At 42.5% G+C, this 26,147-nt stretch overlaps 1 protein-coding gene across 1 annotated transcript in view; it reads right to left on the reverse strand.

Annotated features, from left to right (window-relative positions):
• The window catches only part of PIH1D1 (PIH1 domain containing 1), a 414,679-nt gene that overhangs the window by 342,640 nt on the left and 45,892 nt on the right, over positions 1-26,147 (reverse strand). The window contains exons 4-5 of the mRNA XM_044059683.1: positions 19,994-20,075; positions 3,468-3,591 (exon numbers count right to left, since the gene is read on the reverse strand). Coding sequence (XP_043915618.1) covers positions 3,468-3,591; positions 19,994-20,060 — 191 coding nt within the window. The 5' untranslated portion in view covers positions 20,061-20,075. The remainder of the gene's footprint in view (positions 1-3,467; positions 3,592-19,993; positions 20,076-26,147) is intronic.

Consider the following 26,147-nt stretch of genomic DNA (forward strand, 5'->3'; position numbering starts at 1 on the left):
GTTGTAAAGTTTGTTTATGGCAGGGGACCACCAGATTGGCTTCCTTTTTTTGGAGGAGAGCATCTTGGTTCTATCTGGGACGGCACGATTCATGCATGAGTGGATGTGCTCGTACAGTGCCTTAGTGTAGGATTCAGCAGTTAAACTTTCAGTTCCTGTCTGCATGGGTGTCATGAAGTTTGTCACTTCTGACTTCAGTAGCATGAACTTGGTTTTGGAGAAGTTTTTTTACGGAGGTTTCCTTACTGGGGGTTGGGGGAGGGATGTGGATGTCAAGGGTGATTAGCTTATGATCAGATCTGACCAACGAAGGGATGACCAAAGGTATGGAGGATTGATTTCCCAGGTTGGTAATAACCACGTCTAGGATATTGGAGCCCCTGGTGGGACTATGGATTAGTTGATCCAGGGCATTGGAATTTATGAATTCCAAGAACCATTGGGCAAAGGTGTTGGTACACGAGTAGTTCTCCCAATTAATGGCAGGGTAGTTGAAAATCACCCAGTATTAGGGTGTTTGGTTGTATCTTAATATTTTCCAGTATGTTTAGAAAGGTGTAGTGAGAATCTTGGGGAATGGTGGAGGATCTGTAGCAGTCTTACCTAGTGTTAGTTGCACCTGGAGAATTTCAGATGCATTGTATTGGGCAACTAGCCTGGTGGTGTGAATATCCTTGGTGAATATGGACACTCCTTCACCTTTAGTGTTAGGATCCTGGTTTGGTGGCTGAAAAGTGTGGTAAGAGTTGTAGTCTAGTACTGCAGGGGTGCTCTCTGGAGCCTTGAACCAGGTCTCAATTACTGCACAGATATCGATGTTCTCCATTTTTAGGAGTGCCTCGAGAGAGTGCATTTTGAGGTTTAGACTTCTAGTATTGAGTAGCATTACCTTCAGATTTTGCATGCTTGTACCTGTTACAGTGGTGGTTTTGTCCTTTGAACATTGCCTAAAAAAGGCACTATAGGGGTGGCAAGAGCCTTAGCCAGTAATCTGAATCCCAGGGTGACAGGTGCAGACCATCTCTGGCAAAGCATCGTGGTCTGTCGATCATGTCATCCCAGGCAGACAGATGTTGGATCCCCTTTGAATGACACCAGAAGCTTAGCCAATTGTTGAAGTCAATCATTTTGTCCTTATACTGTGGTATCATTCTGGGCAAAGGCAGGATGCTACTCAGGGCTAGGGTCATACCTGCCTGGGCCACATGATCCGGGAGCTCTTCCATGTCTCTTTTCATGTAGTCCAGGGAGGTACATCTCAAGTCATTCACTCCAACATGGACAATGACAGAGTCATATTTGTACTTGTTGTGGAGTAACTTGAATGCATGCGTTATGTGGCGGATCCTGGCACCTGACAGGCAGCTGACTGTAATTTTCTCCTTGTTCAGACTGGTGAGTGGGACATCAGGGTGCCTGACTATAGAGTCACTGATGACTAAAGTGTTGTGTACATTGTCTTGCCTTAGGGGCTGCTGTTGGGTGGCACACTGCTGTTGTGAGCTATGTGACACTTTGGTTGTGACTGCTGTTTGTTTGCGTTTCAGCTTCTGAGATCCTTGTTGCTTGGGCAGGTTACCGTTAAGGGCCTCCACATATAAGGCTTTAGTGTGGCTATGTGAGGATGTTGGTGGTGTGGGTTTAGAAGGGCTATGTGTTGCTTGAGGTGTAGTGCAGGTGTTAACCTTCTCCTCTTGACTGTCTAGCACAATCCTGGGTGGAGAGAGCTTTGCTTCCTGCATATTGATGACATTCTGCTTCAAGGTATCTGACTCCAAGACTTGAAAAACACATGTGAATCTTCCACACTGCTGATAATTCAGAGGCCTTTTCTTTATCCTTAACCATACCAACAATCCACAGTTTTTATTCAAATAAGAGAAGTCACTAACAATATGACTCTCACTAAAGTAGAAAATGATAATATGCAGAAGAAAATACATATATATATATATATGGCTATATATATATTTTTTTATTTAACAGCAAGAATAAGGGAATGAGAGACAAATAATGAGGGAAAGATGGTAAAGGTTGTAGTCTAGACAAAGATAAAGATCTATAAGGAGAAAGTAATTAGTGAAAAGGTATTCTGAAACAAAAAAATATGGATTTATCTGAATGCTGAAAAAACAAAGAAACCTTCATTCGCTCAAGCTGATGGGAGATCGTGCTGAAGCTTGAATTGTGGCAGTGAGATCTGGAGAAGCTAGTCAGGGCAAAGGTATGATGTGTAAGAGGAGAAACTTGATCTAGCAAGAGAATGACAGCTGCCAAGAATGTGAGCTTTGGCAGCCAGTCCAACAGTTACAGTACATGGACAGCACAACCTCGTACCCTCAAAAATTATATTTGGAATATATGACACCTCTTGCAACATCTACACCAACAAAGGTACTGGTCTCATTTTTGCATTTATGCAGTACCTGCACCAGTAAAGGCTCTACAGCTGCATAAAAAGCTCACTTAAATTCTCTGTCATTGGGAGCTGGTGAAAAAATGGCAATCACTATACTGGATGGAGAGGTCCCAAAATCTACAAGGATATTGCAGTCCTTTTAAAGGGCACTTTCTTTTGAATGAGTTTCTTCACTTTTTTCAGCATTAGCCAGCTGCATTTGCTTTTTTTTTTCTCTTTTTAGATTTATTTTGTACAGATTTTAAATATTTCTCTCAGAAAGTGGTGCCAAAAGTTTTTGTCTCCATAACTTAGTGTCAAGGTTACATTTTTTTAACAAATGCCACCCTTTCTGACATTACTATCTAGGCCTAAACAAAAAAGGCACTTTGAGGCTGTACACCACAGTCACATCTGTTTAAGGATTTAATCACTCAAAGCAACTGCTATGAAGTAAAGAAAAGTCACCAGAATAAATATAACTGTGCTGAGTTATGCAATAGAAATTCACTGTAGAGAGTGGGGAGATGTGTGACACAGAAAACAGCAAAAGGCACTGAAGAGAATGGACACCATCTCAACATATACAAGACAGCCACACGCATACCTATGTTGTTGCATTCTAGCATGCAACCATGTTTTGCACATAAACAGAAGACACTGCTTTTTCATTATGTGAGTGGGGTGATGACATCAGTCAGGTGGGTCTAACTCACGCGTTATGATTTATTGTTATGCTGACTCTTCCTAGAGATGATGTACTACTGATTCTCATTACAGGTACAGTCCTGCTCAATGCAGTCTGAGAATTGTTAAAACACTTAAAATGAGACTGAAGGTTATCGGCCACCACTGAAAATGTGTCCAGTGGCTCACTTAGTGGATATTACTATGAAGCTCTGCAGGCAGCAATGGCATCCACAGTCATTCTGCAATGCACACTACAGCATTTAACTATCTGCACACAAAAGCAGATTATAAAACAATTGGGAATGAATGGGAGAAGCTATATCCCTAGCTTCCATGCACCAACATCCCCCTGTGAAAGCTGTTTTTTTGCAAGACTCACCTGGATGAAGAGGACGACAAAGTAGGAGAAGAATCCATCTCTTGGATGAGGGGTCTGGACTTAGTCCTGATGTTCTGCTCAGAGACTGAACCAAAGAATTTCTTGTTCTTCAGCATCTTCCAATCTGCAACAAATTACTTCCATGTTGACATATTTTCAAAAAAGCCCTCTTTAACTGTTACCTGCCTACAACACATCTACTGCTTCTTGTAAATGCAAATGGAAGTCACTCAACTCATGTAATGCCATGGATAGAAAATTAAAAAACTACAGATTCTGACTGGTTAAATGCCACCCTTAGCAACAGTACTGGACTAGTTAAATGCCACCCTTAGCAGCAGTACTTGACTGGTTAATAGCACACTTAGCAGCAGTGCTTGACTGGTTAAATGCCACCCTTAGCAGCAGTACTGGACTAGTTAAATGCCACCCTTAGCAGCAGTACTGGACTGGTTAATGGCACCCTTAGCAGCAGTACTTGGCTGGTTAAATGTCACCCTTAGCAGCAGTGTTTGACTGGTTAAATGCCACCCTTAGCAGCAGTATTTGACTAGTTCAATGTCAGCCTTAGCAGCAGTACTTGACTAGTTCAATGTCACCCTTAGCAGCAGTACTTGACTAGTTAAATGCCACCCTTAGCAGCTATACTTGACTGGTTAAATGCCACCCTTAGCAGCAGTACTAAAACGTGCTCTTAAGAAATACTTGCTGTCCCACTCCCCTCTAAAAAATTTACTGAAGAAAAAGACCATCAACAAAAACATTTCAAGAACATGCTTAACATTCACTGCAATAAGGCATGTCAGAAAAAGAAAAACACCAACTCACTGTAACATGAAGGAATGTCAGAAAAAGATTAAACAGAAAAACTGTGACTATATTACGTGATGACTTTTTTCTGTTATCCAGAAAAAGCAGCATCCTTGTCTTTTCTAAAATCAGACCAGAAACAAAGAATGAAACCATCATTTCTAGTTAACATATGCAGAAGGCATGGATACTGTATATTCAGAAATTTAACAAGTACAGCTCAATTTCTAGAGAATTTTTCACTTACTCATTCTCTGATATTCATTTTATCCTAACCAGAATAGCAGGGAACACAGAGTCTAACCTGACAATCAATGGGTGCAAGGCTGAGAAATTAATTCTGGACAGGATATCACTATCACAAGATGCAAAAGCATAGCTGATTCAACCAGGGCCATATGCCAGTACTATGAACCAATGCACCATCCCCTCAGCTCTTCAAGCGAAGAGCACTAAAAGCACTTCACTGTAATAAGCCGATCGCTACACTGTAAGTGACCAGCTTATTACAGTTAGATCTACACCCCCACAGCTCTTCCACTGAAGAGAAAAAAATGGACATTCCTTCAACTGGCACACCAACCGGATGGCCAGGTGCACAACCTCCCCTCCCCCCGCGCTATCCATTTAGGTCCCATTTCTGTGCCCTGCCCCCAACCGTCCTTCAACACATTTTAATAAAAAAATAATGTTTTCTTTTAAATTGTAGCAAACAGTTTGCTACAAATGTAGCATAAAGTTGCAACAGTTTATACCCTATTTGACGAAGCACTACAGCACTCGTATTTCAGTTTAAAAAATCTTCTTTTTAAACTACAGCAAACTGCTTGCTACAAATGCACAATGTGCTATAATGCGGACGATTTAGTTACAAAAAAAATTTTTTTTTACTTTTAAACTGTAGGTTGCTACAGTTTAGACCACACAGACAGTGCTGCAGCACTCAGGTTTGACCGCAAATACAATACCAGCTTTTAAAATCTGATATTGCATTAAAGAGAAACTGGGATTGACTGATCATACCGGATCACCTCCAATACTTTATGCTCGCCTCACCCTAGCTATGCTACTGACAGGATGCAGACCCACACCACAACCACACACACACATCTTAGGACAACTATGAGAATACTGATTCACCTAGCAGCTTGTCTTTGGGATGTTGGAGAAAATCAATGTACTTAGTGAAAACCCATGTGGTATCAGAGAAGCCTGAAGACTTGATTTTTCATAATACAGTTCTAGCATACTCCACTGCCCAGCAAAGAAAAATGTATTTTTGTCTTCTGCTGACCGATTCCCAGGAAAGTGAAAGGGAATAAGGTTGGTGTAAAGCATTAAGGTATAGCTGGATACAGAACTGACATGAACTGTTAAGTCTCTGCAGTGTGTGTGTGTGTGTGTGTGTGTGTGTGTGTGTGTGTGTGTGTGTGTGTGGTGTGCGCACGCGTGTGTGTTTTGGGGTGGGGGTGCTAGTAAGCCTGAGGGGAAGATCATTATCTGATGCTGTAAGCTGCATCTCCCTTGCATCCAGAAGAGAATATGGCAAATCTGCAGCAGTGGACAATTCCACAGTGATATAAATATCAAGAACAATTTGGACAAAGATGACTCCAGCAAGGACTTTCAACAACAACTGAAAAAGGGAAAGGCAGACACAAAGTAAAGCTTTTCATGGTCCTCCACCTTCTAGCTGGTATCATGACAGACGACAGCCTATGCAATGTACTAAAAACAATTTGAAGTTTCCAGGAGGAACACACACCACAGATTCTTTGGACATGTGTGAAAGCAAGGAGGGACTGCAGGGTAAGCATTTTTAACTTGGGTATTCAAAAGAGAAGAGTTTGAACTTGGAGAGAGACAAAACTGACCTGAAAAGGCCTTCTCTTTAGAGACATTCTTCACCTCAGACAACCTCCTGTATGGCCCCTTAATGCCATAACTGCTCCAGAAGAAGGATGGCTAGCTCCAGCATGCTCTGGGTTTCATTCCTAAAAAGTAGAGTAGCTTTTGGAAATTTATCTTGTAATCAAATGAGATAATGTCCAGAACCCATTTGCCCATGGTAATTAGAGCCTAGCTGTCCCTGATTAATAAGCTCCTTACTGTGCTCAAGCTACAAAGTTTGATTCCTTCCAACTCCCTTTTCAGTATGACCACAATTATGTGATGTACTTCAAAAAAAAGAAAAATATATATATATATATATATATATATATATATATATATATATATATATATGTGTGTGTGTGTGTGTGTATATATATATATATATATATATATATATATATATATATGTATATAATTTTGAGGGAGCATTCAAATGGCAACTATCATGCATCAATCAAATGGAATTGCATTTGCGGTCAGGCCCAAAAAGTCTGAAATAAACCTAAATGGCGACTTCATAAAATCCACAGATTATTAAACCAAAAACAGTTTACTAAGCCTCCAAACTTTAGCTAAAACAACACAACAAGGTTAAGGTCAACCACATCCGAAAATTCTGCTAATACCAACAAGAGCTGCAAAGCTTCAATACAAAATTTGCCACCAAAATGGTGGCTTCTACAGTTGAAAAAATGAAGGAGAAGAAACAAAAATGTGATGTGCTAGAACAAACTACAATCACTGTAACAAAAGTTAACAGACTTAGCCAACACACTATCATACCTATTTGGAGCAAACTTCAGGCCACAAAGGGGGAACCTGATCCACTCCTCCTCCCTGCAACATGACCATATGTACTTTCTGAAATTACACCTGAAAAAGTCACAGCTTTCATCAGTAAAGTCATAAACACCAGTTTAATGGTACCACATGAGATACCAGGAAGTCTACATTATGCAATCAAAAAATATATCCCTACAACACACATTCTCTGTTCCTGACATCTGGAAACAGGCTACTGTGGTTCCAGCTCACAAAAAGAGACCCTTCACAGACCCTAATGTTTGCGGACTGATAGCGTCCCACAAGTGTACTGTGCAAGATGATGGAAAGAACCATTATGGAACTCAGACAGACATGGAAGGCCTCAATGTTCATCACATTGATCAATATGGGTTATATGAAACAGTGGCAGACCACTTTGCAATTAAGCCATGATAAAGGACAAATTATTATTCCAGGGATAAAAATTAAAAGGGGATATTCCAAGGTGACTCTCTGTCACCACTGCTATTCTGCTGTGCCCTTAACCATTAAGCTGTCTACTTAACAGCTTAGGCCATGGCTATAATTTGGCTCCTAGAAAACAACAAAGTGTAAAGACTTCAACTCTTCTCTCTGTCAATGATTTAAAACTGCATAGCTCATCAGATGAGGAACTGAAAGTACAAGTTGTCAAAACTTTTCAGATGATATAAGAATGTCATTTGGTCTGGATAAATGTGCAAAAGCAACCTTTAAAGCAGGAAAACTGTAGCACCAGGAAAACATCAGTTTGGGTCAAGAATGAGATATAAAAGAACTTGAGCAAGAGGGAGTGTATAAATATTTGGGAAATGAAGGATCAGCAATAAAACATGAACAAATGCAAATAAAACTTAGTAAGGAATGCTTTAGAAGACTTAAGTTAATCCTGAAAACAGTGTTGACATTTAGGAACAAAGTGCAAGCTATAAACCAGTTTGCTCTTACAGTCCTAACTTACAGTTTTGGAGTGATTGACTGGTCCCAAAATGTGTTGGATAGACTAGACAGAAAAACAAGAAGTATGCTTCATGCTCACCAAATAATTTATAAAAATCAGTGCATACCAAGATTATACATTCCCTGTTCTGAAGGAGGGATGGGGTCTCCTTAAAACTGATTACATGTATAGATCTGCAATCGTGGGACTCCACACATATCTGCTGACCTCACAAAACCCAAACTTAGTGAAAGTTTTGAAACATAAGGAGAATAAATCTAAGACAACTTCTCTGCTTAATCTAGCAGAAGCATATCGGTGTCGAGCAGGAATGGAAATCAAACCAGAAGCAGATAAAAATCAGGCAGCAACTGAATGTGCCAAAAAAAACAAAAAGAATATAAGGTGAAGGACCAGATGAGAAGGCAAGAAATGTAGAAAATGCATAAATACAGTTGTAAGTATAGAAAACTTCTGAAAGAACCTCATGTTGATCAGGAATGAATGGAGAAATGGTTAAGGAGAGGCAAATTCAAACCAAGAGATGAAAGGTTAATATTGGTGGCCCAAGATAGTGGGCTGTGTACACGTTGGTTTACAAAGTCCACTGAACATATGGGAGAAACAGACAAAAAAAGAAGTTATGTACTCACCATAACGTTCCATGTGAGTTGTTTATCTCGCCTTTATTCTCACTGATGGGTTCGAAGCCGGTCCTCGGCTCCGACATGGCCTATAACAAAGCTCAAGGTTTGCCAGTAGCTCAAGACCAAGCCTCTTATCCCATGATGCACTGCTGGAATTACCTCAGATCTGCTGCGTGTATATATACCCCTGTAAGGGGAGCACTCCCCAAGAAGGAAGAAGTATTGAACATCCAGGATGATACTAGCCACTAGGTCAACTGTCAGCCAAGAGGGGGATGGAGGGAGGGACGTGAGAATTAAGGTGAGATAAACAACTCACATGGAACGTTATGGTGAGTACATAACCTCTTTATGTGAAGTTGTTAAATCTCGCCGTTTATTCTCACTGATGGGTAGCATCCCTAGCACCCGCAATACTGGGTGGCTCACAGGAGTACATTTTTCAGGACTGTGGGACCAAAAGAAGACCTGTCCCTGGAAGCCTTATCTACTTTGTAATGAGTGATAAAGGCATGAGGCTTAGACCAAGTGGCTGCAGCACAAATGTTGTCAAGGGGCAATTTAGCTTGAAAATCAGAAAACGTAGAAACTGCTCTGGTTGAATGAGCCTTTGCTTTGTGTGGCAAAGGTATGTTAGTATTTGTATGAACAAATGAGATACAATCCGATAACCATTTTGAAAGGGTTGTTTTAGCCACTGGTCTACCTTTTCTGGCCTCCGAAACGGATACGAAGAGTTGATCTGATTTTCTAATATCCTTAGTTCTATCAAGATAAAATCTGAGCTGTTTATGTACGTCAAGTTTGTGCAGCATGTATTCCAATTTGTTGGAATGGTTGGGAAAAAAGACTGGTAACTCAATGACCTGATTGATATTGGACTCAGAACAGACTTTAGGCAAAAAGGACGGGTTTGTTCTGAGAGATACTCTATCAGCATGGAAAAAATCACGTAAGGAGGTCTGATAGATGATGCTTGAAGTTCTAACACTGCGGGCAGAAGTAATGGCCACTAGAAAAATATTTTTCCAAGACAGAAATTTGAGATCACAAGATGATGCTGGTTCGAAGGGGAGAAGAATTATTTGAGACAGCATAAAATTCAAATTCCAGGGAGAGTAAGGGATTTTGACAGGAGGTCTCATGTGAAAAACACCTTTAAGGAAAACCTTAGATAACTTAAGGGCCATAACATTTAACCCATCGAATCCAAGGTGGAAATTTGATATGGCGGCTAACTGAACCCGAACTGTGGCAGCTGCTGCTCCTTCCTTAAGAATCATTGTCAAAAACTCTAAAATGGATGACAGAGGAGCTCAGAAAGGGTCAATGTTTTGTATACTGGCCCAAACAGAGAACCTTTTCCACTTATTGCGATATAGTTTTCTGGTGGATGGCTTATGAGAAGACAATAGAATTTGTCTTGTGTCATCTGAGAGTGAATGAAGCCTGGCTATTTGGGGAAGTGGATCAGCCAAGCAGTCAGCTTTAGAGAATGCAATGAAGGATGGAGGTCCCCTGACGGGTGTGCCAGGAGGTCTGGAACTGGGTCCAGGATCCAAGGATCCTCCAGCAGATGATGGTGAAGGAAAGGGAACCAAATCTGTCAAGGCCAATGGGGGCTATGAGGATAACAGTCCTTCCCAGTGATTTTGCTTTCTGTAAAAACCTGGGTATCAATGGAATAGGTGGGAATGCATATAGGAGACCCGGAGGCCAATCGTGTTAAGAGTGCATCTCTCAGGGGATGTCCCGGAGGTGGTATCAGGGCAAAGTAGCTTCTGGATTTGGTATTGATGTGACTGGGAAAGAGGTCGCAGCAAGGCTGGCCCCATTTGCGGAAAATCAAGTCCGCAATGTGTTCGTTGAGAGACCACTCATGAGGCAACAGGATCACCCTGCTCAGCTTGTCCGCTATCACGTTGGATTTCCCTGGGATGTGCGTTGCTAACAGAAAACGCTGGGATGACACAGCCCATTGCCATGCCCTGAGGGCTTCTCAACAAAGGGGGGAAGACTTGGTTCTGCCCTGTTTGTTCAAGTACCAGACCACTGACATGTTGTCTATCTGAATTGCAATTGTCCCTAGAGGAAGAGAGTCCTGGAAGTACTGCAACACCAGAAGTACTGCTCTCAATTCCAGAACATTGATACGCAGATGTGACTCTTGATCCGTCCATATGCCTTGGGCAGTCTTTCCCTGAAAATACCACCCTATCAGGGAAGCGTCCATGGTCACAGTGGCTACTGGGGGGGGGGGGTGCACAAAGGGTCTTCCTATTGTGAGATGAAGAGACGTCAACCACCACTGAAGGTCTCTCTTGCAAGAATTTGTGATGAGAATTATATGGTTCATTGGTAACTTCTGGTAAGACCACTAAGCGAACAGGAGCCATTGAAGAATTCGCATATGCATCGTTGCGAGTGGAATGGCTAGAATTGCTGCCGCCATCAAACCTAGTACCTTCAAGACCTCTGCGGCTGTAGCTCTGTTCTTTGACACCAATGAGTTGATGTGTTGGCGAAAAAGTGAGACCCTTTCGACTGGAAGACGCAGAGTGATGGTTGAGGTATCTAACGCTGCTCCTATAAAGACGGTATGTTGCAATGGTGACAAGGCAGACTTTTCGAAGTTGACTGTAATACCAAAGTGGTGGCAGAGTGTCAGAGTAGATTGCATTGCCTAAATCAATTGATGCCTGGTGGAAGCGGTGAGGAGCCAATAGTCTATATATGGAAACACCTGGAATCCTAGACGCCTCAGGTGAGCCATGACCACTGCGCCATGCATTTGGTGAACACTCTGGGGGCTGTAGTGAGACCAAAGGGCAGGGCTCAAAACTGATAGTGATTGGCTCCCAGCCGGAAACACAGGTGATCTCTGGAGCATCTGTCCATCTTTATGTGGTAGTACGCATCCTTGAGATCGATGGAGCACATCCAATTGCCTTTCCCTAGAAAGGGAAGAATGGCCTGAAGCGTGACCATTTGGAACTTCTCTTTTTTTTTACAAATTGGTTGAGTCTGCTGAGGTCCAAGATAGGTCTCCAGTCCCCTGTTTTCTTTGGACCCAAAAAGAATCTTGAGTAAGTTCCGAATCCAACTTGATCTGCTGGGACTGGCCGGATGACTCTTTCTAGTAACATGCGGACCTCTATGGTTGCTTGTTCCCTGAGACTGGGTGGAACATCTGGGATTCTGTTTACAGGAGTGGGAGGGGAAGAGAACGGTATGAAATACCCTCTGGAAATTATGCTTTGTACCCATGTATCGGACGTTATGTTTAGCCAGGCTTCTGGGTACAAAGATAAGTGACTCCAGACTGCTTCCAGAGCCGGACAGCCGGTTCGCCTTTCAGGAGCACTTGTAGGGCTGACCAGAGAAATGGCCTCAGTCACCTTGCTGTTGCGGACCCCCCCTGCCACGTGGGTGGCGTCTTCCATTATAACCCCCTCCTCTGCCTCTAGAGGGGGTTTCTCCATGTGTGTCCCGAAAGGCTCCCTGTGCTTTTCGGAACCACGTTTTTCCACCCTTAGGACCCTTGGGATAGGGCCGAGTAGGGGTAGAAAAACAGACTCCAACGGCAGATAGAGTCTTGCTTTCCTGCTTACACCTGGTTAGAGTTCCCTTTACTTTGGGCCCAAACAGGGATGAGCCATCAAATGGGGTGTTGATAAAGGAAGACTTTATAGTCTCCGCAAAGGAACAGAGTCACACCCAGGCTTGTCTACACAGAGCAATGCCTGAACTAGTGGCTCTACTCGAACCATCAGCTGTATAAGATATGAGGTGCATGGACGAGTTCACAATCAAGTTTAGGGTAGCGAGCGGTGTGTTAACTTTGTCGGCAACCCCTGCAGCTACCGTACCCTGGAGAGCATCTCCTAGCTCTTTCAGATCATCTCTTTGTAGTCTTGTAAAATGGGTTAAATAGTTCAGTGATCGAAGGGAAAAAGTTGCTGAACTAAACATGCGCTTCCCATATCTATCCATGATCCTAGAATCTCTGTTAGGAGGATGGATTGATGAGGATGTCTCAGACGTTTCCTTTTTGGTGGCTGCAGCCACCACCATGGCATCAGCAGGCACTCTCTTAGTCAAAAAGGCTTTGTCCACTAGGGCAGAGATGAACTTGTTTGGTTTCCGAGGGACAGGTTCCATGGCCTCCTGAGACTCCCACGCCTTACGAGAGATCAGCTCCATGAGCTCATCATAAGGTGGACACACCCAAGAAGTGGAAGGTTGAGAACCAAAAGCCTTCAAGAGCACTGACTCATCTTCAGTAGGGCTTTTGGACTGCCAACCGCCCCTCTGATTAAGGATCACTAATATCTCCGCAAAGGAGATATCCTCAGAGGGGGATTGAGGGAGTCCAAGTGCCTCCTCTTCCACAGTCTCTTCCTGGGTACCTCTTCAGTGGGGGATCTGGTGAGGTCTCAGAAGAGCAGGGGGCGCCCTGTGGGGCTACTTGAGGCTCAGGGTCTCTACGCTTGGGTGGACTGGTAGAAGCAGGAACGGACACAGGCACTTGAGTGAAGGAGGAAGCCAGACTTGATGCTGATGTCTTTGGAGACAGGACTCTCCTCATGACATTGAACGCACCATGGCTCCGACGAGAAGGGGTAGACGGCTCCGAAGGGACCGTCCGATCCTCCTGCACCGAGGTCATGGGCTCCGAGCCCGAGGTAGGAGCCAAGCTCATCCAAGCCAAAGCTCCAAGAGGAAGAGTCGGCACCGACAAATCAGTACGACTATCCTCCCTGGACCCGACAGGAGAGTGTCGGCTCCTAGAGTCCCCGGTCGGCGCCGAGGACATCCGAGTAGATGGAACCGATAACACCGGTGCAGGTCTCGGCTCCACAGGCTCAGCAACTATCAGATTGGGCTCCTTCGGCTCCGAAAGTCCAGTATGGCTCGGAGGAGGAGTAGTCAAGTCCGGGCTAATGGTCTTCGGCTCTGACGCACAACAATTTAGCAAGGCCTGGTGCCCACAGAAGCTTCTGCACTAGCCGGTCCATATCCATAACTGAGGCTGACAGAAGACTTCGAGGAGTGCACCGAAGGTGCTGATTGGAGCAGAGAAGATGAGGGAATCTCAGAGACTGGCTCCAAAGCTGTGAGCTGGCTCCAAACAGAAGGGGCACTCGGTACAGAGGACAGTGGAACCGATGACCCTACACCCTCCATTTTCTTAGTCTTTTTGGATGCTTTCGAGTCACCTGAGGATTTGGAAGATTTTGAGGATCTACTAGCACCATCCTGGTCACCCAGCGCTTCGGAGAAAGGCTGCTGAAGTAAACCAGTCTACTAAACTTTCTCCTTCTCTCTAAAAGTACCCTGGAGGAGAAGGAGTGACATATACTGCAAGAGTCTTGGAGGTGTTTAGCTCCCAGACAATAAACACATTGAACATGCCCGTCAGCGACAGACATTTTTTGTCCACAATCTGGACATTTCTTGAAGCCAGATTTTGGATGAGGCTTCTCTTTCTCATCAGACATTTCTATATCAGATTAAACAATTTTAAAGAATTAAATAACACACACAGAATTATCTACCAAAGTACACCTAAGGTTAAATACAAGGCCAACTCTTAGGCCCAACACTATAGAAAAACAGAAGCCAACACAGGACACTAATCTAAAACTAAGTCCAAGTCTAAAACTCTAGAGATTTTTATATATATATATATATATATATATATATATATATATATATATATATACATATACTATTCTATCAAGAAGTGAAGAAAAAAAGTTTTTAAACTTACAAATAGAAGAATCTATCGATTAATAATGGTCCGAGCTATTTGGAACACAGAGATCTGTGCCGCGGCAAACTAGATCTGAGGTAATTCCAGCAGTGCATCATGGGATAAGGGCCTTGGTCTCGAGCTACTGGCAAACCTTGAGCTTTAACAACTTCACATTGTAAGTTTTGTAAAACCAAATTGGAAAGAGTCGCACACCTCATTGCTGGTTGTGACATACTAATGGCAGAAGACTGTATACTGAAATGATTAATAATGTGGCAAGATTGTTGCACTGGGGATTGTGCAAACACTATGGTACTGAAGTGGCTGAAAAACACTGGAAACATGAGCCACAAAGCATCATAGAAAAGGATGAAGTTTACATCACATGGGATCATCCATTACCAGCAGTTCAAAAGATAGATGCTAGAAAACCAGATATAGTGGTCCATGAAAAGAAGATGAAAGTAGCATTGATCAATGAAGTCGCCACAACCAGTGACTACAGTGTCTTGCATACAGACAGACACAAAGTCATAAAATATCAGGATTTGCAGGTGGAAATGAGACCTATGTGGAAGAAAGATACCCAGGCAGTCCCAACAGTAGCAGGAGCAATGGGTCTTATAAAAAAGAATCTACAATTGTACTTAGATATGTTACCAATACATGCAACTCTGTACGAATTGCAGAAGGATTCATTACTGGGCACACATTGAGAGTGCTGCAAAGAGCACTTCTGGTTGAAATCAAAGACCAGAAACAATATTAATTTCATGAATGTTAATTGTACTGGGGATCCATTCCCATTATGGTATTAGAAACCCAAAATATTTGGAGAAATTAAAAAAAAAAAAGGTTATATCCTACAAAGGATATAACAGCAGACTGGCTTACAAATCTTCAGGGGACCTTCCACACTCCAAAACTGTTAGGCAGATTGAGCTGAGCTGACTAACAGGCAAGTTTGGGCTCAAAGCCCTTAACTTTACTGCCGAAGACTACACTCCTCAGAGGCTTTCAAAGATCGATGGTCAGCTTGTGCTTTACTTTTCTGGGCAGATAAGCTCCCTCTGGAGAAAAACTTCCATTTCCTTAATTTTGCTGATGTTTTATTCTTTTTCTCTTCAGGAAAGTTATTTTAAAGCTAGAAGCACTGTGCTTTAATGGGCTGTCTTGAGACTGTGATGTACTTTCAACCACAGCATTTTTTTTTGCTGCTGTCACTCTGGATGAAGATATACCTGTCCTTACAGCTTACTTCAATCAACCTATGGAGTTGGACACTATACTCCATGATGGAATCATATATAAACTCAGGAATCTTGAGACTAAATGATGGCATAATAACACAAGGCCACAAATGGCTGCACACAAATGAGAATATCAAAATTACTTTCCTTTCTACTGTCTGCCACCAGTGGAGTCCCTCTGGCTCTGTCCAGCACTTTTTGGAAAGTTTATTTCGGATATTAAGACTAATTCCAGTTTTGGACTTCTCAAATATCAAGATAACTGCAAACTTGGGAGCACTGTCTTTATCCTGGTGACACTACCTCTCTTCAAACAATATTCAACATTACATACAAATACTGATGGGAAACAGCTACAAGTTGACAAAAGATCACAGAGCCCCTGTAGATGAAGATCTTTCATTTGAGATCCATAGAACCAGTACTGTCTGGGAAACATACAGTGTTGCTTCCCTGATCTCCCATGGGGTTGAAAGCAATGCCACAGAACTAAATACCCCCCTTTAAGCAGCGGTAATTAGATCAATCACAGAACACCGTACCCTGTTATGCAACCTATTCACACATGATCTGGTACAATTTATTAAGGTACTAAAATTCCTTACAAATAGTATTAAAGAGCTTCATTGTTTGTTTTACAGCAAAATACTCAATAAGCTCTATCTCTTTTCTCTATAGCTTACTGTTTTCTTAAAAAAGCTCTGTACATACCGTACAAAGTGTTAAATGGCCCCTAAATATTCTAAATCTTTTGCTTTCTGATCTTAATCAAAGACGACAGCTTCAAAATCCACAGATTCAGTCATTTCACTTATTCCCTAGTACAGGGAGCTGTGAATCTTTCAGGATAGGCGAGAATCCTACGGCCCATTCCATTCCTGCTCAGAAATCCCAACAGCTCAGCTACCCAATTTGAGAGTCAGATGGTAGGGTGTGGGCTAGTTTGCTCATTCCTCATGGCAATGTACTATCTTCCCTAGCAGAATAAACCCCCTCTCATGAGGCAGCTCTTCCGAGCTCCACTATGAGTTGCCCTCCAAGGGGAAGTATGCAGTAATATGCTGAATTATCTTTGGTTTACTGTACACGCCAGTGGAAGCTTGCTAGGTTTGAGCTCCACGAAGTGGTGTCACCCACATGAAGAGACAGAGCCACCTCCCTTCCTTCTAAATGATGAGTGAGCCGGCAATGGTTCCTCAATCCCTTCTTCCCCCACCAGCTTCTACAAGCCCTGAGGCACTATTCAAACTCTTGTTGCCTGTGAGGTAGTTAGGGTTTTACCACCTTCTCCACTAAGCTGGCAGCCTTAAAAAAATATTATCCATAACATGAAATGTGAAACTGTGCATTTCAAAGGTCTCCATGCCTATGCAATTAACTCCTCCTCTCAATTAAACTCGGATCATCACATAAGCAACTGCAAGTTCCAACATGGGATCAAGGCCATCAGACTTTCATAGTTTGTATGCCTAAGCAGCAATATCAATGTGGACCCTTTGGCAGTATCCTGGGAGATGACAGTGGAGGATGCAACTGGATTTTTGTACAGGTATTGTCAGGCCTGTTGGACTCTATAAAAGTAGTATGCTTTCCTGTCAACAGGAGGTAGGAAACTGGTTCATAGATGATTACTAGGCTAATGGCAGAAGAGCCTTTACAACCCTAGCCAATAATACCCAGGAAATGACAATATTACATCCTAATTCCTCAGATATGGGATGAGGTAGTATCAGGGGAGTGGGTATTTGGGTGTTAGAGCCCTGAGTCATTTTACAGACTACCTCTGTCCATAAGGGACATGGGGGCAGGGTTCCCTATCCATTTATCCAAATTCTTTTTGAAGAGAGTGAGGGATAGACTTTGTTTTATGAACATAGGACGTTTATTCCACAGACAAGGTAGCCTTTGGGATATGAATCTGTCTCTCCAGCAAGTTTTATTTGAGTCACAAATAAAGTTCACTTCCATGAAACGTGTAACCCTTGTATAATTTTTCTTGTGAATATGTAACATTTTCATCAGGCTTGGATCACAGAAAAATCTGTAGGTCGGGCACAAGTCCTCTTTCAATAAACGATATGACACGGAGTAAAGGGATAGGGCCTTTAGTAGGTCTGCATAAGACATGTCTTATGCTTTGTATTTTTTTAGTAAGAAACCTCTATAGCTGCTTCAAATAGTGTTAGTATCTGGTTAGGTACATGCAGAAGGGATCACTGTACTCGATTATGGGCAGGATGAGGGGCAAGTAAAATGGCACTATGACTTCCTTTGATCTTGATGCCATGCCTTGACTTATAAGTTGAGCCACACAGAAGGATTTCCTCACTACTAGCTACTATAGCTACCTGGTGGTCAAAGTTTAGGTTACTATCTGTGTTCCTAGGTTCCTCACCACTGGGTCTACTTTTAGGGGGTGTGCTATCAATATTATAATTTGCAGAGATATCTGATTAACCAAAGGGCATGATTATGCATTTTTTAGTATTTAATCTCAGACCACGGGTTTGATACAAGTCATATGTCATTTTTAGGCATGTTTGTAAGATGTCAACATCATTTGGGGATTCAATGACTGCTCCCAGCTTACAGTCATTAGCGAACTTGGTGAGCCAGAGGCCCCCAACATTAGCTTCACTGAGCATTGACGCTAGTAACAGGTTTCTTATCAGAAGTGGATTCACCTATCCGGACAACATGTGCCCTGTCAGTGAGCCAGCTGGTTATCAGTAAGTTTATCTATGATCCCAGAGTGGGGGATTGTGTCAAAAGCTTTGGCCAGGTCTAAATAAGCAGTGTATACCATTTTACCCTCTTTCATGACCCTGGTGACTTTCTCGAAGAAGTCCACCAGATTCAGCAAGCAAGACCTCCCTCTGACAAAGCCAAACTGGGTCTGGTCCAGTTTTTTGAGAGTTCCAATGATGTTATTGATAAGGTCCACGATAATTCTCTCCATGGCCTTCCAGATAAGACAAGTCAAGCTCATGGGTCTATAGTTTCCTGGGTCAGTTGATGGGCACCCCTTGTGCAGAGGGAGGACAGTCGCAGTCCTCCATTCCTCTGGGAGAAAGCCAGTCCAGAAGCTGTGGTTAAACAGTGTTTCTAGTGGACCTGACAGATTCTGCTTTAAGCTGTTTAAGAAGCATCCTGGAATGTTGTCAGGACAAATGAAGGAAGGGTTTTTGGCTTTACTGAGTGCAGTAAGCACCTGTTCCCTTGTAATGACTGGTTGGGGGATGGTTGTGGGTATTTCTTTGGGTGTGGTAGGAGGGGATGGGGGGGGGGGGTTGAAGTGAACTTGTTGGCCAGCAGGTTTGCAATAGTTTCAGGCTGTGTACAAGTGCTGTCATTCATGATTAACTCGGCACATTGCTGAGCATGTCCCCTGAGGTTATGAACATAATTTAAAAAAGCCTTATGGTTATCTTTCACCTGGGAGGCTATCTTTGCCTCATAGGTTGCTTTGGCAGATTCTAGAGCCACAAAAGGTGCCCCTGAACACCATGCTGTAAAAAAAAAAAAAAGCTGCATATTGTATCAAGAAAGTATACAAATTAGAATATTTTCCTAGATAAAAATGTGCATCATAACTGTACATTTTCTTCCCCCAAAAGTACTGTGACTGTTTTTGCTTCAACAGGTCATTAGTGACAGAATACTTTTAATAATATCTTTGAATAGGCTTTTCCTGTTTGTATGCGTAGCTTTGAAGGGAGGGAGGATAGTTGGATTTGGGAATAACAAGTTGCACATTGTTTGGCTATCAGCTCTGAAAACTATGTGACAAGTAGTACTCAAAGACAAAGACTGTCACCCATCTACACTATCCATTGGATTCAGGCAATGATTTCCAAGTGCCTCAGTCAGTTGTGTGCTGTACAGTTAAATAGCTTGATCACCTGTAAGAAATAGCTGGGGTGAATGTGACTGAGCAACCTCTGCCAGGTCTCCCATCCTGAGGGACATGGACATGCCTCTGTCCTGTCACTTAGGTGACACCTAGCAAGGGCCTATAGAGAGAGTACTAACACTGTGCAGATGCATGGACTACACAGGTCACCTTGGAGGTATACCCATCCTGACAGCAGCATGCAGTGAAGCTTGAGCAGCAACCAAGGAGGGTGGCCCACTACTGCAGAGTGGGTCACCCACAGGACCAACAAGATGGCCTGCTCTATACCACCAGGCTCTCATTGCTGGGGGAATGAAAGGGCTGATAAGGTGTCCTAGACATGAACGAATGTGATGCATAGCCCTTGCCAAGCTTGGGAATGCCCAGCTCACACCCCTATATAGTGAATGGGAACACTGGGTCAGACACAAGGACCATCAGACAAAGTCCTGTGAAGAAGCAAGAAAAAAAAATGAAATGAAATACACACGCTTTAATTTGCATTGATAAAAAAAAATCAATATCCTACCTCGAGAGAGCTCCATATTGTATTTATTCTCCAGTCCTTCCAAGACAATGGTCATGAAGAACTCCATGAACAGCTTGTTTTTCTGAGGGAAAAAAGAAGTGTCAAAGATGAACATGTTTTACTACGTGGTTTCTACTTTCCATTTCATCTGTCAGGTAAAATTCTCTTAAATTAGTGCTGCTAACTTGGATATGCTTCTAACTCTAAAGTACAGGACTACAGTGAATTTCTAAATCCTTGGCTAGTCTAGCTTCATATGAAGGCAGATGTATCTATACAGGCAGGGTGGAATACTATAGGAGTACGATGGATGCTATAACATCAAAACGCTAACACAGATTTACATCCAAACGTTAACATAGATTTCGTCAATCTATAAAGTAGCAGCATGGTCATTGCCAATCAGTACTGATCCCCCCATCATGGGCAGTCTCTTACAAGAACAGCATTTGATGTTGCACGTCTGTGGTTCTGACAGGAGTATGGTAAATTTTCTGTGTCAAATGGTTAGAAATATTGGGGTTATAACATTAACATAAAGAAATACCACCTCCATTCTACAGCCAGGTCATAACTTAAAGCACTGCTGCTTCTTATCAGATAAAAGCAATATACTGCTTTGAATGCAGAAGACAGGCTATCTGAACTAAATCATCTGCAGTTTTAAAAGCTGTTATATTCCTACCCTGAAAGCTGGCTACAAGCGAGTGCATTTGCTCTGCATCTTAATAATGTGATTCCTGTTGCGGGTGTGGCCAACAGACATTGGAGTCCAATAGTCAAGGCTATTACACTATATAAACTTATGCCCCCTTTGCAAACTGCTGTTATACGCAGTCCTCCAAAGTCTTGTGTAAATGAGTCATGAACATAAAAACAATAAGCTCACTCACTATACATGACCATATTTGATAACTCACTGACAAACATACTGCTCAATTGTCTCTGACTGTGTCTAATACTTTTACACTGATATGCAAAACATTTTCAATTTTCTGGTATATCACTGCAAATTACAGTCAGTCGGAAATACCAGACAGTTTCGTACTTCTTATTATCCAGAAAAATGCATGTTGATGCAAAAACCTATTGTTTTACTAACTTGTAACCAATCCAAACATACAATCCACACTAAAATGTCAAAAACGAGCAACACAACGCAGGTACAGGTCAGAGTTGTCTTTATTAAGTGCTTTTGTCTCATATAAATACAAGACTTTGCCAGAATAACATCATAATGTTCACAATACAATTTGAAAACAATTATGTCACCCCATGACTCGTTCTAACCAATCAAGACTTATTTCCTATCCTGTAGCCATAGAGCCAATCAAGCCACTGGAATGCCTCATAAAAATCAATTATATCTTTGCACTATATTTGCAATCTTTAAATAATATCACAAAATACAAATCATTAAGTGTAACCTCACACACTCATTCACACTCACACTTCAAAAAAGTCACACAGATGTAAGTTTTAAAATGCAGTTAATAGATAACATTCCATTTAAACGGGGAGCTTGCGTCAAAAACCCATTCCTTGGCAAGATATACAGATATGATACTCAAAGGGGCTTTAGAAGAGGTGAAATATTTAGCCCAGGATTTTGACTTTTTTGTTCTACTAACTTAAGTGAATTAAAATAATATTTAAAAACTGTCCTAGATTTTCAGTCTTTGTCACAAATGCTCATTTTCCAGTCATCTTTGATATGTCCCTGTCTTTCTCTCTCTTTCTCTCAGTACCATAATGAGTACCCCCAAGAGCCACTTATCCACTTACCCAAAATCTTGATAATTTCTGAGGTAACGTCCTCTAAACCTTACACATTCCCATGACTGTGTTTTTCTTAGTGCATTTCATACTTTTTTATACTTTCTTTCAAAGTCAAACAGCATCTTTGAAGTCTAACCTCTTTATACCAACTTTTATAGTAATGGTGGCACCTGTTTCTTTGCTTGCATAAACCAACATGGCTAACAGTCTTCCACCTAAGCTACAAAAATGCAGAACAGCACCCACTCTGTGTTTTAGGAGTTCTCAGATATTTTTTTTAGATACAAGGACTTATTGGGCCAGATTCAGGAAGCCTCCGTGTAAGAGTTATAACTCTTACACGGAGGCTGCAGTTAAACTGTGTGATGTCAGCATGTCATGCATATGCATGAGGTGCATGAGGCATGCTGAATCACACTAGTAACTCTTACACGGTCCGTGTAAGAGAGTAGGGGGCGTGTCTGTAGGCTAAGCTCTGCAAGTGGACACGCCCCCGGAAGACTAGAATGGCTGAAAGTAAACAGCCATGAGAAAGGCCATGAAAATGTGAATAAACACACTATACAACACATGCCCCGACTGGCCATCAGTGTATAAAGTGAAGAGATGACATAAAAGTGAATTAAAACCTTTTTTTTTTTTTGTTAAACCCCGTAAATGTTTGCTACTGTGTGCGCAGGTGTGCTACTAGCGCAATCACAGTTAGCAGTCAGTGGAAAAGGATATAAGAACTAAATATGCAAAGTAAGCCAAGAAATAATAGCTTAGCGGTAGAGTAGCCGCCCTAAGAGTAGGCAGGCAGGGTTCGAGCCCCTACAACAACCTTTTTTTTTTTGTAAATAAGCACTAAAAGCCCCTGACAGTATTGTACAAATGTAAATGTATTCCCTTTTGTAAAATGGAATGAAATAGAGCATTTTGAAGTAACATAAGAATAAAAATAGTCAGAAATATACTGATAGCTAAGCTGCCGTGAGACAGAGTGCCCGTAGCTGAGTAGTGTTTAAAAAGCTGCAAACTGCGTGCCCATTGCCAAGCAGCGGGTAAACAGGCTGAAACTGTGTGCAATTAGCTGAACATGTGTGTCGCTAGCCAATTAAGATATATCCCAGCGCACACCGTTTTCGCGCTCCCACAGGCTAACTGCCAGTGCGCATGCGTTACCTCCGCGCAAACGAGCGCAGAACAGGTTTAAAGTGCTTAAAAGTGCTTTTGGCATGTTTGATTGACAGGCCCTCAACTCATTTCTGTCAGGAAAAGCAAAAATCAGTTGCCAGATTCAAACCCAGGATACCATGCACTACAGTCAAGGAACTAAACCACCAGGCCATGACAGCAATACCTAGAAATGCAGAAATAGCATATATATGGGATAAAACCCAGAATGGAGCATGAGAAAGCATTTTCAGTGAAGTAGATACAATTCCAAACGGCCAATCAGAGAAATGCGGGAAAAGCGGCATATAAGCCCCATAGGGAATACACAGCATAACTGATTGTAGAACAGACTTGCAGTCAGCATGAGTGGAGTAGGTGAGGGTCGTTGCTTTCGAGCACAGCGTTGGGGCGTTGAGGAGTCCAGATACATGGTCTGGCTCCTTGTCCATAATCACGAGGCCCAACTCATGCAGGGCCAGGTCTCATGGGGATTATATAGGGCAGAGGCGTGAGACCAGTTGGCTCGTGATCTGACCAGTGCTACTGGCATTCCACGCACTGGTGAGCAGGTCCGTCACCACCATGCGGACCTGAAGAGACGCAAGCAGGACCAATTGAACCGTTGGATCCAGGAGGCCCGGCAAATGCCCAACGCCCCACTACTGAGTAAGTCACATTTTACCCATGTATGTAAGGATTTCAACCAGCTGATACCATGGAGATGTGTAGTCCAATATTATTCCCTTTGTATTACAGCTGCAGGTGTCCGCTCTGCGAATGTCGAGATGCACGCCAGAAGGCTGGTGCGGCTGCGCCACCATGCAGGTTAGTAACCCCACCCAGTACTTGTAAATAAATATTATTATGTACCATGTATCAGAAAGTACAGTTTTGTACCTACCATAAATGTAGATGTTCGAGGATCCACATTGCTGCAGTCCTAACTATTGGGGTAGTCCGCTGTCCAGTCGGCCCGAATACCAAAGTATATGGCTGACGTCGGTCAGGGCGCATTAGACTGACGTCAGTACGTCAGGGTACTAATGCGCATGACCGACGTCATATCCTCAGTCTTTTCTTGCCCCAGATGTCAGAAGACCCTGAAAAGATAAGGCCAAAAACCAAAAACTCCCAAAATACCTGCACCAAAAATATATATACAATATATACACAATTAGCAGAATATAACCTCACCTACACAACCACCCCTAAACACAGAGGGAAGGAGGGAGGGTAAATTGGACTGCAGCAATGTGGATCCTCGAACATCTACATTTATGGTAGGTACAAAACTGTACTATGTTCTTCATTCCACATTGCTGCAGTCCTAACTATTGGGTAGAATCCCAAAGCAGAGGTAAGGAGGCTGGCAAATCATAAGGAAGCAGGAACTGACAACATGCCTTGCAAAATAGCTGTGGCAAAACCAGCCCTAGACTTAGAGTAGAGAGGAAGGTGATAATGCTTAGAGAAAGTATGCACTGAACTCCAAGTAGCTGCCTCCAAAATATCCTTAGTTGCCACCCCCCTTAGAAATGCTGTGGAAGTGGCAGTAGCCCTATTGGAATGAGGCCTAATCCCAGCTGGAATCTCCTTGCCATGATGGGAATAACAAAATGTAATGCAACACCCAATCCACCTAGAAATAGTTTGTTTTGACACAGGCTTGCCCTTTGAACTCAAAGCAAAAGAAACAAACAACTGCTGAGACTGCCTAAAATCCTTAGTCCTGCTCAAATAATAATGCAATAGCCTGTGTACATCTAAAGTGTGCAAAATCTTTTCCCCTTTATTTTGGGGATCTGCATAAAAGGTAGGCAAATGAATAGTTTGGTTTAAAGCCACACTAGAAACCACCTTAGGCATAAAGGAAGGATTAGTACGTAAAGATACCCTATCCTTATGAAAAATCAAAAAAGGCTCCACTGCCATAAGGGCCTGCAACTCAGAAACCCTTCTTGCAGAAGTAATGGCCAACAAAAAAGCAGTCTTCCATGACAAGTCTTTCAATTCAGCAGTAGCCGCAGGCTCAAAAGGTTGTAGAGTAAGTTTCTCCAACACAAAATTGAGATCCCAAGCAGGAGTAGGAGCTCTACGTGGGGGTCTTATATTCTTTGCCCCTCTAAGAAATTGCTTGAACAAAGGATGCGAAAACAATGGTGGGTCACAATCATAGTGAGCTGAAATTGCTGCAGCATGAATCTTAATGGAAGAGAAAGACAAACCTTTGTCCAGTAATTCAGTAAGATATTGAAGAGCCACACTCAAATTTGGCTCAGTAATCTCCAAATTGTTTGCTGCACTCCAAAACAAAAATCTCTTCCATTTTCTCTGCGTACACTTTCCTTGTACTAGGTCTTCTGGCTTCCATAATCACATTTAAAACTTGTTGAGGAAGCTGAGACCTGCTGTCTTTCAAAACAGAATATGCCAGGCTGTTAGATGTAGAGAGTGAAGCTTGACATTGAGCAGATGACCGTCCCTCTGAGACAACAGGTGTGGAATCAAGGGTAAAGGCCATGGAGGCTTCCTTACCAGACTCCTCAGTAATGGGTACCAGTGCTGCCGAGGCCAATCTGGAGCTATTAAAATCATCCTTGGCTTGTCTTGTCTGACCTTTAGAAGCACCTTTGGAAGAAGAGGCAGAGGTGGAAAGGCATACACATGAAGATTTTTCCAACTGAAAGAAAGAGCATCCACTTTCCAAGCTGTGTGATGAAATCCCTTCGTGCAAAACTTTGGCAGCTGGTGGTTTAGTGGAGAAGCGAACAGATCTATGTCTGGAGTTCCCCATGACACTGTCAATTTTTGAAATACATGAAGATCCAGTTTCCACTCGTGGGGATCCATGATTTGTCTGCTTAATACATCTGCTAAGGAGTTCTGTGCTCGGCAGAAACCTTGCCTGAAGAGTTAGTTGCAGAGTGGCGCAGTCTCCCATGAAATCATTGCTTGTCTGCACAATGGGTAAGAATGTGTTCCCCCTTGTTTGTTGATGTACCACATGACAGTTGTGTTGTCTGTTAGAATCAACACCTGCCCTGGAAGAAGTAACTCTTTGAAAGCAATTAATGCAAACTGAACTGATAACATCTCTTTCATGTTGATATGTAGATGCTGTAGTCTGGCAGGCCACTTGTCTTGTATCCACTTTCCATTTAGATGAGCTCTCCCAAGCAACATCTGAGGCATCTGTCGTTAGAATCTGACTTGCCCC

This window comes from Protopterus annectens, chromosome 17.part0, assembly GCF_019279795.1.
Source record: "Protopterus annectens isolate FY-2018-M chromosome 17.part0, PAN1.0, whole genome shotgun sequence".
Classification (NCBI taxonomy): domain Eukaryota; kingdom Metazoa; phylum Chordata; order Ceratodontiformes; family Protopteridae; genus Protopterus; species Protopterus annectens.